The sequence below is a fragment of the Dendropsophus ebraccatus genome, chromosome 1 (genome assembly GCF_027789765.1).
Source record: "Dendropsophus ebraccatus isolate aDenEbr1 chromosome 1, aDenEbr1.pat, whole genome shotgun sequence".
Classification (NCBI taxonomy): Eukaryota; Metazoa; Chordata; class Amphibia; order Anura; family Hylidae; genus Dendropsophus; species Dendropsophus ebraccatus.
The window spans coordinates 43,835,211-43,849,481 of NC_091454.1; the positions used below are offsets into that span (position 1 = coordinate 43,835,211).

Sequence of the window (14,271 nt, forward strand, 5' to 3'; positions counted from 1 at the left end):
CTGAACCTTTTGTTCATCCTCAGACGGAGAGGTGTGGGATACTCCTCATGATTGAGATGTGGTGCCTTGCCAAGAGCGAGGTGTATCAGCGGTTTCCCTTCCTTATACAAAATTCTTTAATTTGTCCATGGGGGATGTATTCTTGTGGTGGTTTATTATAGTCCAGCTGCAATGCTCAGTGTGCACAGTGCAAATCTGGGTCAATAGATATTGTCAAAAGGAAGTAGCTGTCACCAACCAATAATAAGGTACTCAGGGTTAACAATGCCCCCTCAATTTAATAGTTGTTATCAGAGAAAATGGCCACAATGTCCTTCAATAATAACTGTAACCGCTCTGAACTGTGCAGTGGCTCATTCAAACACAAATTTAAGATGACATATTTCTTTCCAGACATCATGTAACACAAAGTGAGACAAACTTCTCACAAACTGTGAGAGACCCTGCTGTGTACAAGAGCCATTATTCCTGCAACACTAATGTGGAACCAACACAGCTTCAATTCTAAAAGGCAAAGGGCCCTGTGAGACTAGATGCTTCTCTAATAAAGTGACCAATCATGTATAATAATAATAATAATAATAATAATAATAATAATAATAATAATAATAATAATAATAATATAAGAACAGTCCTGATGTTCCCCTGCTTCATCACTACACTTTGAGTACTGCTCTATTGTGAAGGAGGAAGTTACAAGCTTCTATGGCTGAGATCTGACAGATTACCAATACAACAGTTGCTGTGCCATTCAGAAGCAAAATACAGGGGAAAACCTACTAGAAAAAAAATGCTATATTTTATAACAAAACAATCCCAAAAAGGGGAAAACTACAAAAATGCTACATGATGTGTCATATTATGTTGTACGTTGTATGTTGTATGTTGTACATTCCTCTTTTGATATGATATTCTGTAGGATACACATATTTTATATCATATTTTACAGTTACTATACAAATTGATATTTAAAATAACAAGAAATAAAAACTGTTGGAGATACAAGGAAGACTAACATTAGATCAAAAATGATTAGAAATACTGCTTAATCCCCAGCTAGGTTTAGGACGATAATTTATTTAGAATCTATATAAGAATAAATCATCCTGAAGAGAAACACAGAGTCTCTTTTGTGAAAGAATGAATAATCATGGTTCCTCTGTACCAAAAAATAAAAGTACTTCATGACAGAAGATAAAAATAAAGAAGTAAACACAAAGGTCAGTAAAAACATCCACCATCTTGCCGTATGTATCCAATGAGTGACTTATCACCTCAGAGGGGATTCCAGATAAAAGAAGAGCTGCGGTTAGGACAGTTGTTTTAGTTGTCTTTTCCCCCTAAATGAAAAATAAATACATGAGCAGATATGTTGGTATATACTGGAATCATGGCAATAAATAACATTGTACACAGAGGTGTGGAAGCACTACCTAAGGCCCCATGCACATTTCCTGTTGCCGTTTTTAAGGTCAGGAAACACTGATCGGGAAACCTTTCAGTTGGCTTGGTCATAATGGACTAGCAGCAGACCTGACTACTCGTTTCTTAGAGGAACTCAAGTCTCTTCTGACAGATGCTCATTTGATTGGGAGTAAAAAGTCAAATTCTTTATTGTCAAAGTACCATCAAACCACCACCTTTTATGAAGTGCCAAAGGTGCATTGTATCTGGGATTGATAACATTAAGCAGAATATTGGGATATATTTAGACAAATATGTTAAAACTTGAAGATGTAACAGTGAAGGACAACTGCTACCTAAGTGGTATTCATGTGGAGACCCTATACAGCTCCATCCCAAATCATCATGAAATGAAGGCTATTATGAGCTTTTTAAGCAGCAGAAATACCAATTTAGAACCACATAACATTATCCATAGGATAGGGAGAAAGTAGGTAGTCGCGGGGGATATGACCTCTGTACCCCCCCCCACCCCCAAATCTGTTTTGGGCCCCACCGTCTCTGTTATGAATAGAGCCGCGGGTATGGCGCGTGACCAATGGCTCTATTCATAACAGAGCAGGTGGGGCCCGATATGGAGATTGGCGGGTGGTACAGAGGTCAGACCCCCAACAACCACCTACTTTTCCTGGAGTGCCCCTAACTTCTTTCTTTTTGACACCAAGCTCTTCTACTAGCTTAGGGGCACAGCCATGGGTAGCCCAGTTGACCCACCTATGCATGCCTACCTGTTCCTGGGCTGGTGGGAGGATACAGTGGTGTTTAAGGAGCCCTGTCAAATTATCACCCCTTTATCAGTTATTGGGGTCAGTTTATCAATAACGTGGCCAACATTTGGTCAGGGAGTGAATCAGATTTCCAAAGTTGTCAGAGAGCTTAAAGTGACACTGTCACCCCCTATTTGCATTTTGACTGCTCTCCACAGGTGTAACGGGTAAATGTTACAGCTTTCATTATTTTATATCAACCTCATGGTGCTTGTTCTGGTAAAAAGTCATTTTTATCACCTGTGGATTGGGATATGTGAGCGGGGACTTGCTGCCTTTGTGCCACATCGCTCCGCCCCTAGCACCACTTAACCCCGTGATGTCATCGCCGCATAGGCCCCATCCCCTCAGCGGCCATTGGTGTGGGAAAATCTAGGGGGTGGGGCTTAGAGCTTTAGGCTGGCCCTTCCAATGGCTGCTGAGGGGGCGGGGCCTTTGTGGCAATGATGCCACTGATGGGGTGGGGCTAAGTGGCGCTAGGGGCAGAGCGATGTGGCACATAGGCAGTGAGGCCCCGCCCACATATACCAATCCACTGTAACATTTACCCTTTACACCTGTGGAGAGCAGTCAAAATGCAAATAGGGGGTGACAGTGTCACTTTAACATCAATAAAGAAATGAGGATAAGTTGTGTTTTCTGGAAAAAAACTATTAAGAATGGACATGGAGGACTGGACACAAAGCTATATAGATAGCAGGCAATGGTTCGTTACACTGGAAAAAGCTACCATCCAGCCCACCTTAAGAGGGGCATCTTAAAAGGACAATATCTTAGAATAAAGGTGGAAAGTTTCTTCTAATTCTGAGGCGGACAGAAGCAGAGATACCCACATAGGGTATGAAAAGAAGCGTTCCATCATAACCACCTATGTATGTGGTGGCTGCAAGGCCAGTGAATAGCGGTATCAAAAACAGTATTAGTCTTACTGGTAATACCTTTTCTCCCAGAAACTTTCATAATGGCACCACAGGAGTTAACTTGTTCCCTAGGGACAGGAAAAGCACAAACACAAGAGGTTAAAAGCCCCCCTTCCCACTAGCGCCTGTGCATTATAACAATTACTAGCACCATGTGAAAATATGCAAAGGGAGGGATGTTGGTGCCGTTGTGAAGGTTTCAGGGGAAACAGTCTTACCGGTAAGACTAATACGGTTTTCTCTCCTCACCTCCACAACGGCACCACAGGAAAATACAAACCATTTACCTTCGGGTGGGACTACAGCTTGAAGCAACTTCTTGTCAAATGAGAGGTCTTGTTACGCTGAAGCTGCAGCCTGTAATGCCTTGTGAAAGTATGCAGAGAAGACCAAGTGGCAGCTTGGCAGATCTGATCTATCGAAGCACATGCCCTTTCTGCCCAGGTGGTAGACACAGCCTTGGTGGAGTGAGCTTTGACTTGAAGTGGAGAAGGTAAGTTCTGTAACTAGCAAGTTTCTTCAATAGCGTTTCCTAACCAGTAGGCCAGAACTCTCTTGGATACTTTACCTCGATTTTTCCCTTGGAATTGAAGAAAAGTGATTAATCCTTCCTCCAAGCACTGCAGGATTCTAAGTATTAAAGAATCGCTCTCCTCACATCCGGGCTATGAAATTTATGCTCAAGGTCATTTCTAGAGGATCTCTTGATGCTGACACAATAGCTACCAAAAAGGCAGTTTTGTAGGAAAGGAACTTGAAATCTGAATCTAGGTTTAAAGGGTAGACGTGTAAGACCTTCAAGGACTGTAATGAGGTCCCACAGCAGATGAAGATTTCTGATAGCAGGGACTGTCTAGTAGCACTTCTCATGAATTTATTTACCCACCTATGGTCTGTGATGTTATGATCATAGATAGTTGAGAGGGCCGCCACATTTAAGTGTGACAGGTCTAAGGCCCTTGTTTAGACCTGTCTGTAGAAAGTCCAATATCATGAAAATGGTAGGTTCAGCTGGAAAGGGTTGCTGTGAAGAACACCAGCCACAGAAAACCTTCAAAATCTTGAGGTAGCTCTTATTTGTGACTGGTTTCCAACTCCTCTGAAGGGTTGTAATTACTTCTTCGGAGAGTCTTCTGCTGTGCAGCATCCACCTCTCAGGATCCAAGCCGACATTCTGAGAGTTGGTATGTCCAGATGATGAAGCGGCCCCTGCTGAATCAGATCCGGATCCCTTGGAAGAAGAATCAGGGGTTCTAGCGCTAGGCTTTTTAGAAGGCCGAACCAAGCTCTCCTCGACCAGTATGGCACCAGAAGGATTACTGTCCCCTTCTCCATCAGGATCTTCTGAAGTTTCCTTGGGTTGAGCTAAAGAATCTACACCTGCTTAGGGAGAAGAGCTACCGCACCTTCCTGTTCTGGCTGTTGGCAAATAGATCTATCCGAGGACTTACCCATCTGGGGGTAAACCTATGCTCAGATAATCCTCTTCCACATTCTCTGAACCCTTGAGATGGGTAGCGGTTAAGGATAGGTAGTTCTTCTCTGCCCATAGGAAAATCTTGTTCGAGATGTCCCATGGAGAATTTTCTTTTGCACTGCCCTGATGTCGTAGATGGGCTACTGTGGTGACATTGTCCGATAGTATATGAATGTGACAATGATTCAGCATATCTTCTGCCTTCTTCAGTGACATCCAGACTGCCAAGAGTTATCTGTAGCTGGAAGATCTTCTTAAGATAATCCTTTAATAGTCCCACCATGGGGAAATTCAGTGTGTTACAGCAGCATAGATATTACAAATAAAAAAAAGCTCCAAGCTCTTACTTTAGTAAAGGCATTACAGTTACAGTAGACACAGAAATAAAAAGGCTATTACAAGCTTAAAATATATCACCTCTCTGTTGGAATCATATTTGTTTAGGTCGGTGTTGGTTGTACAGCCTAACTGCAACAGGGAAGAATGAATTCCGATAGCGTTCCTTCTCGCACTTTGGATCAAGCAGTCGGTCACTGACAGTACTGCCCAGTGCTATCACGGTCTCGTGTAGGAGATGGGAGTCATTCTCCAGCATGGAGTTGACCACTAACAAAATCCTTGTGTCTCCCACCACCTGCACTTGGTCCAGGCTTCCAAGGACAGAGCTGGCCTTCTTATCAGCTAGTCCAGTTTATTCCTATCCCTGGTTAATATGCTACTCTCCAAGCAGGCCACCCCAAAGAAGATGGCTGATGCCACTACAGAGTTAAAAAAAAAAAAAAAAAGTTTTTTGCCCCCTGGACTCCAAAGGCCCTTGACCTCCTCAGCAGGTACAGCCTGCTGTGGCCCTTTCTGCACAGTGCATCCATGTGATCAGCCCAGCCCAGCTTATTATTTAGGAGCACACCCAGATATTTATAGGTGCTCACTGTCTCAATGTCCGTCCCCTGGATGTCCACTGGTTTTGGAGGAAATTTACACTGTCGGAAATCAACCACCATCTCATTGGTATTCCCAGCATCGGTCCTAAGGTGGTTGGAGGTCCACTCCAACAAAGGCCAGCTTGTCTCTCAGTAGCCTTGGCTGTATGGTGTTACAAGCACTGGAGAAATCGAAGAAAATTATTCTCACAATGTTCCCTGGTTTCTCCAGGTGAGAAAGGGCTCTGTGTAGAAGGTGGATGATGGCACCATCCGCCCTATTGCTCAGCTGATAAGCAAATTAGAGAGGGTCCATGGCTGAGCTCAATAGAGGGCGGAGATGTGTGAGAACTAATCTGTCCAAGACCTTCATCAAGTTAAATGTCAGTGCTACAGGTCTATAGCCGTTCAGGTTCTTTGGATGTGGAGTCTTTGGAACTGGTACAAAACATGATGATTTCCACAGCTGTGGTACCATTTCTAGCTTTAGGCTCATATTAAACATATATGTAATAATACCACACAGCTGGGCCCCGCAAGTCTTAAGTAGCCTGGCACTGATGCCATTTGGCCCTGCAGCCTTCCCAACCGTGATCTTTTTGCGTTAGTTTCTCACCTTGGCACTTGTGAAGATCAGCTTGAAGCCAGATAACCGATTGCTACATTCAATGATCAGGAGGTGAGAGCTCCCAGCAGTAGGTGGGGTCACTGTTCGTGTAGGAGAGGGGACTGAATGACATGCTGGGGTGGGAGGAGCTGGTGTGCGTTAAAACTTATTGAAGAATAGATTGAGCTTGTTAGGTCACTTTGTTTCTCTTACCTGAGAGGCAGATATTGACTTAAGACCTTTCCAGACCTCATTAATGTTTTTGTGTTCCATTTGCTCTTCCATCTTTCTCTTAAGGCCCCATTACACAAAACTATTATCGATAACATGAACAATGTTGGCTGATCAATGCAGTCGTTTGTCTTTCAACATGTTGAAAGACAAATGATTAATATAGCAGCGATCTGCTGCCATCGCTCCTAGGAACAAGAGCGGCGGCAGAACACTGCTGCTATTTGCTGCCTGGAAAATCAAGTGATCACCCGGGCAGCCTCCCCCTCCTCCACAGCTCCCTGCAGCCCCCAACGTACTCAGCCGCTCACTGCCGACACATGTAACAGTGCCGGCAGCGAGCGGGAAACGAGGAACAAGCGATCGCTGACAGCTTTATAATTGGCCTTTCCCTTCTGGATTTGATGCCTCAGCTCCTTTTGCACACTCCTTAGTCTTTCCTTGTGTCCTGACTTAAAGTGACACTGTCACCCCCTTTGTACATTGTGACTTCTCTACACAGGTGTAAAGGGTAAATTTTGCAGTTTACATACCTTTTTTTTTTATATCATACGTCATGGCGTTTGTTCAAGTAAAAAGTGACCTTTTATCAACTGTAGATTTTGGTAAGTGGGCGGGGCTTCACAGCAACAGCGCCACCTAGCCCCGCCTACAGCCCCACCATTGGTCCCGCCCCACCGTTTACGTCACCACCACATAGGCCCTGCCCCCTTGACGCCCATTGGTATGGGCCAAACCAGAGGGGGTGGGGCCTAAACCTTTAGGCCAGCCTGTTTCAATGGTCGTAAGGGGGCGTGGCCTATGTGCACATGACTTCACGGAGGGGCGGGACCAGCGGTGGCACTGGGGGCAGGGCTAAGTGGCGCTGTTGCTGTGAAGCGCCACCCACTTTGCACAATCTTCAGTTGATAAAAGATCACTTTTTACTTGAACAATCACCCTGACGTATGATATAAAATAATGTATGAAAACTGCTAAATTTACCCATTACACCTGTGTAGAGAAGTGAGAATGCAAAAAGGGGGTGACAGTGTAACTTTAAATACCATCTTTTTCCCCTTAAGAAGGGGAATTTATATCAGCATTAATCCAGGGTGTGTTGTCAGAGAAACACCTCACCACTTTTGTGGATACTGTGTTGTCCACACAAAAATTAATGTAGTCTGTTATACAGTGTGTGAAGCCTTCCATATCCTCCCCATAGAAATCCTGCAACTCTTCCCATGCAGTTGTTTCAAAACAATCCCTCAGAGCCTCATCACTCTCTTCAGACCATATTGCTCACTGTGTACCAGTGGCTTGTCCACAGGTTGAAGATGCACTAGGTTGTGATCTGATCTTCCCAGGGGCGGTAGGGCTAATGAGTTATGAGGTAGGGCTTATGAGTTATATGCCTCTGTGGCACTGGCAAAAAACAAGTCCAATGATTTGATGTCTCTTGTGTGGCAGATTACATACGGTGTAAAACTGGATAGTGTGGATGATGGAGAAGCATAGTTGAAATCTCCTGACATGAGGAGGAGGAGGAGTTGGGGATGCAGCATCTGCAACTGGCTCACCGTGGCTTCTAGGACCTCATAGGCAGCTTCATCTTTTGCAGAAGGGGAAACATATGCAACTATCACAATGACGTGATAATTCCCTTGGTAAATAGAATGGTCTCATACTGACAGCTAACAGTTCAATGTCCATACATCAAGTTTGCTCCTTGATCACAATGTGCCCAGGATTACACCATCTATCATTTGCAAATATCACCAGCCCTTCTTTTCTTTTACTGCTCTCCCTTGTTCTGTCCGCCCGAAGGAGTTTGAAGCCATCCAATGAGACAAGAGTGGAGTGCAAAAGGACGCTGGTTGACCTCAGGGAGATCAACAAAAACACCACAGAGACACAATCACGTCTCGACGTCAGTGAGCTAGCCAGACCTTCCTCTGGGAAGGAACAACCAAGCCAAAGAATGTCTCCAATCAAGGAAACCAACCAAGCAAGGTATCCATCCATCAACAGCTGTAGATCTCCCTAAGGTCAACCAGTGTCCTTTTGCATGCACTTACTAGGCATTGCTCCCACTAGCCAGAATTTTACTCCACACTAATATGGGGCAAATACCCCGAAACAGCTGTCTTTGGATGGAGACATTCCTTGGCTTGGTTGTTCCTTCCCGGAAGGAAGGTCTGGCTAGCTCACTGACTAGGGATGGTCCGAACCAGCCAAGGTTCGTGTTCATACGAACCCGAACTCTCGGCAATGATTCCCGCTGTCTGCCCGCTCTCGGCAATGATTCCCGCTGTCTGCGCGCCATAGGCTGTATCCCAGTTTTCCAGGCGGTCCTCCCGCTGTATCCACCCGCTGCACGGAGCGGGCAGACAGCACGAATCTGATGCCAAGTGTTTGGGTTCATACGCACCCGAACCTCGGCAGGTTCGGACCATCCTTATCACTGACGTTGAGACACGTAATGGTGTCTCTGCAGTGTTTTTTTTGCATATGAGTGTCTGCGCACCGAAGTCACACCAAAGTTTCTGTACTGTTATGATTAATGTCCATGCACACCGTATCTTATTGGTGCAGGTTGATCCAAATAACCATAAATGAATATATAACAACCGCACACGACTCCAGAGTTGTTTGCTTATTCTGCCACCTTTTTATTATTTACATGTACAGTTTTCCAAGACTTGTATGAATTCATAATAATTAGTATACCCAATCAAGGGAACGTTTCGGTCGAATTACCTTTTTCAACCAGGTATCTGTAGACAATGATATACATATACTCATATGTTAGTTTAAACTAATACATATAGATTTCAACCAACAATGTTATCTCCTATAAAGTATATAGTTTATATAAGGGGGATCATCCTGTATATGAATATACACTTAATATAAAGCCAACCACTATACAAATGTAATGCTAGCAACTGTCTCTCTGTATATAACTCATACATCTGAAGTACAGTTTCCATAGACAGTATATCAGGAATAATAAATTTGTACTGGTGGGTGGCATTACATACTCACACTAAGGAATTGAAGAGAAAGGATTAGACATCGCAAAGGAAAATGTCCTAAAGGAACCAAGAGACCTGATAAGAAAGTTAAAAAGCATGTCATGAACAATAATGGCAGTGTATGAGAGAGGTATACATGGTATATAACAGAAGGTACACTGTCATATTACTATACCTGTACCATGCTGATGACGGTGTATAGATGGCGGCCGGAGCGCTGTATTAGCGTCCATCCCCATCTTATATAGGGCTCGACTAAGGCCACGTGATCGGGACGCACCTGCGTCACTCCTACATGTGGGTCACGTGATCGGAACAACATCCGATACACGTTCCTAGGTAACAGGAAATTGTATATACATGTGACTCTCTAGTCACATGATATGCTCAGTTTAACCTGGCGCATGCGTACTAGTACTTTTTCGGCACTTAGTCTGTATACCGCTGTATTGTATATGTATAATGAAAATAGTTACTGGATACAAACAAATCATGAACACTATATATTATTTACTATGAAACAATTAGATGATTATGAATTGGACATTGAGATCATGTTATAATGTATATAATAAAATAAATAATAAAACTAATATATTTTTTTATAATTTTTTTATTTTTATAACAAAAATAAAATGAAAATTGGGATATTATCAATTTAAATTATGTCAAATCAAAATTTATAGAATTTTTTTTTTATTAAAATAAAACAGAACAGAATTTATATTATGATGAAGAATTTTTTTAAAAGAAAAGGGGATAAACATGAAAAAATTATACTATAATTAAAGATAATATCTATGTTAATCGTATTAATTGATTGCTATGTAGTCATGGATAATTGATGAAAGTGAATATGTTAGAAAATGAGTATGTTAAAAGGAGAGGAGTAGAAGAGAATTAGAATATAATAGAATAAGGAGAGGTTCTGTAGTAGCCACCCCACCATACATGATACATCATGGTGATAATATCCTCATCACGAAATCTATGAAAAAACATATACGAAATGATGCAAGATTTAACAAAATCATATACAGTATATATACACACATATAGTTCTTATAAGTTAATATGGACGTCACATTCCCTATTCAATCCGCCGGGACTTTTAAGTTCGTAACCTATGTATCCAATAGGATTCACGTTGTTTTAGTAATTGAATTCTGTTGCCTCCCCTCCTTGGTTTGCGAACCTGCTCCAAAATTTGAAACCTTAGTTGTGAGATTGAATGTCCCTTTTCCTCAAAGTGATGTGGGATGGGCAAGAGATTGTTCTTGCATCTTATTGTAGATTTATGCTTTGTTAGTCTATCCCGTACTCTCTGGGTTGTCTCCCCCACATATGCAAGTCCACATGGACATTTTAGTAGATATACTACAAATGATGAATTACAGGTAAAATAATCTCTTATCGGTATCCTCTTTCCTGTATGAGGATGTGTCACGAAATCACCCTTGATCACAGAGGAACAGTGGCTACATGTCAAACACAGGAAGGTTCCTGTTTTCCTAGGTGCCATGGTACTCTGTGTAGTTTGTGGTGTTAAACTACCAATGTCAGCTCGAATGATCTTGTCACGGATATTTTGTGTGCGTTTATAGCATGTGAGAGGCAGGACATTGAACTCTGGAATTTTAGGAAAAGATTCTCCCAAACCAATGTTTTTTTTACTAAACCATGAATTTTTGGCATCAGAGGATGGTATGTAGTAACACATGCCACTTGTTTGGGTTTAGGTGGTTTTAATGGTTGTGGATGGGAGATGTATTCTCGTTCTGCATCTCGTAAAGGTTTGGGGTAACCCCTCTGAATAAACTTTTGTGTCATGTCATCTAATCTCTCTGATAACCTCTCTGGGTCAGAAACAATACGTTGTACTCGTCTATATTGTGAACGTGGTCAGGGCCGGTTTTAGACAAAATGTGGCCCAGGGCAAAGTTGAAGGTGGGGCCCCAAATGCTCAAACATTGTAGCAGCAATTTAAGGTCCCCATACACTTTACTTTTTTTCCAGCGGTTGGCGCGCTGCTCGAGGCGGGGTGATCTTCTGTGACCTTAAATAAGACCCCTCTGTGCCCCATATAGTAGGTAGGTCCCTCTGTGCCAACAAAGTACATATAGTCATCATCCCTAGGGCTGGGGCGATATGGGCAAAAATAAAATCTTGTTTTCTCTTTCCTCCATTTTTTTATTAATTTTTTTGCCATGATGGGTGTAGCAGTATAGGCATAGAGGATAAGGGGTGTAGTAACAGTAGAAGCATAGAAGATGAGAGGTGTAGTAGTAGATAAGGGGGGTAGCAGTTTTGGGAGTAGTAGTAGTAGTAGTATCAGGAGTGGGGGTAATAGTAGCAATGGTAGTGAGAGCAGTATTGGGGGTAGTAGTAGAGCAGTATTAGGAGTAGTATTGGGGGTAGTAGTAGAGCAGTATTGTGGGTAGTAGTAGGGCAGTATTGGGGGTAGTAGAGCAGTATTAGGGTAGTAGTAGAGCAGTATTAGGAGTAGTATTGGGGGTAGTAGAGCAGTATTGGGGGTAGAAGTAGAGCAGTATTAGGAGCAGTATTGGGGGTAGTAGTAGAGCAGTATTAGGGAACTAGTAGAGCAGTATTAGGAGTAGTATTGGGGGTAGTGGTAGAGCAGTATTAGGAGTAGTATTGGGGGTAGTAGTAGAGCAGTATTAGGAGTAGTATTGGGGGTGGTAGTAGTAGGGCAGTATTGGGGGTGGTAGTAGAGCACTATTAGGAGTAGTATTGGGGGTATTAGTAGGGCACTATTAGGAGTAGTATTGGGGGTAGTAGTAGGGCAGTGTTGGGGGTAGTAGTAGAGCAGTATTAGTAGTAGTAGGGCAGTATTGGCGTAGTAGTAGAGCAGTATTAGGAGTAGTATTGGGGGTGGTAGTACAGCAGTATTGGGGGTAGTAGTACAGCAGTATTAGGAGTAGTATAGCAGTATTAGGAGTAGTATTGGGGGTAGTAGTAGGGCAGTATTTGCGTAGTAGTAGAGCAGTATTAGGAGTAGTATTGGGGGTAGTAGTACAGCAGTATTAGGAGTAGTATTGGGGGTAGTAGTAGAGCAGTATTATTAGTAATATTGGGAGTAGTAGTAGAGAAGTATTAGGGGTAGTATTGGGGGTGGTAGTAGTAGGGCAGTATTGGGGGTAGTAGTAGAGCAGTATTATTAGTAATATTGGGAGTAGTAGTAGAGAAGTATTAGGGGTAGTATTGGGGGTGGTAGTAGTAGGGCAGTATTGGGGGTAGTAGTAGAGCACTATTAGGAGTAGTATTGGGGGTATTAGTAGGGCACTATTAGGAGTAGTATTGGGGGTATTAGTAGGGCACTATTAGTAGTATTGGGGGTAGTAGTAGGGCAGTATTGGGGGTAGTAGTACAGCAGTATTGGGGGTAGTAGTAGGGCAGTATTGGGGGTAGTAGTACAGCAGTATTGGGGGTAGTAGTAGAGCACTATTGGGGGTAGTAGTAGAGCACTATTGGGGGTAGTAGTAGAGCACTATTGGGGGTAGTAGTAGAGCACTATTGGGGGTAGTAGTAGAGCACTATTAGTAGTAGTATTGGGGGTATTAGTTGGGCACTATTAGGAGTAGTATTGGGGGTATTAGTAGGGCACTATTAGGAGTAGTATTGGGGGTAGTAGTAGGGCAGTATTGGGGGTAGTAGTAGAACAGTATTAGGAGTAGTATTGGGGGTAGAAGTACAGCAGTATTAGGAGTAGTATTGGGGGTGATAGTAGTAGGGCACTATTGGGGGTAGTAGTAGAGCAGTATTAGGAGTAGTATTGGGGGTAGTAGTAGAGCAGGGGAGAGATATGGGGGTACTGAATCTTACAGAATCCCCTCCCTATATACTGTTCACTAGGCCCTGAATAGGGGAGGGGATCCTGTGTGATTCAGCACCCACCTCCATCATGTACTGCGTACTGCTCAGGGCCTGGTGCCCATAGATACAGAGGGAGGAGGGGGGACTGCATCACACAAGATCCCCTGCCCCCTTCCTGTATACTGTTCGCTAGGTATATGGGGAGGGGGTTGCTGTTTTATAATGACCCCGGAGACTCCGCCCACCCGCATTCGTTAGCCTTGGTCGCAAGTCCAGCCCCCAGCCTCCGCGACCCTCTACCCCCCCCCAAAACAATTTTCTTTACCTGGGCTTGCCGTTCCTCCTCTTCTTTAGGGCACAGAGGAGGAGGGGCGGTCCGTCTTCTCCCTCTTCTGCGGTCCTCACAGCTCAGCTCCTTCGTTCATTTGTGGAGCAGGGGAGCTACTTGTGCTGCTCTGCTTCCTGCTCCAGTAATGAAGGAAGGAGCTAGGGGGCCCCGGGCAAGTGCCCAGTTTGCCCCCCCCCCCCCCCAACGTCGGCCCTGAACGTGGTAATGATCTCTTAGTAGGTAAAGGATGATTACTAGCATAATGCAATAGGCTGTTACGATCTGTAGTCTTAGTAAATAAATCAAAATGTAATTTACCATCTCTGTCCTTTTGTATGGTGGTATCCAGAAAACTCACAGATGTAGTGCTGACATGTTGTGTAAAAGATAATTCAGTCCTCACATTATTAATATTCTGTATAAAAGGACTGCAGGGATTCCTCCGTGCCTTCCCAGATACAGAATACGTCGTCTATAAAACGTAGCCAAACTCGGGCATGTTTTTAAAACAGTGAATCAGTATATACATGGGCATTCTCAAATGCCATCATGTACGCGTTGGCATATGGGGGGGCCATGTTGGACCCCATGGCCGTACCCCTCTTTTGCACATAAAAGTTATCACCGAATAGGAAATCGTTCTCTTCCAGTATAAACGTTAACAAGTCTATGCAAAAGAGTGACAACACTGAGTCTGTCGGAGCCA

General features: G+C 43.5%; 1 protein-coding gene across 3 annotated transcripts in view; it reads right to left on the reverse strand.

Annotated features, from left to right (window-relative positions):
* Positions 1-258: 258 nt before the first annotated feature.
* Positions 259-14,271, reverse strand: part of CAMLG (calcium modulating ligand) — a 94,877-nt gene continuing 80,864 nt past the window's right edge. For 2 of the 3 annotated variants that reach the window (XM_069969925.1, XM_069969915.1), the window contains exon 4: positions 259-1,340. In XM_069969925.1, coding sequence (XP_069826026.1) covers positions 1,149-1,340 — 192 coding nt within the window. In that variant the 3' untranslated portion in view covers positions 259-1,148. The remainder of the gene's footprint in view (positions 1,341-14,271) is intronic. The other variant, XM_069969933.1, reaches the window with a different exon arrangement.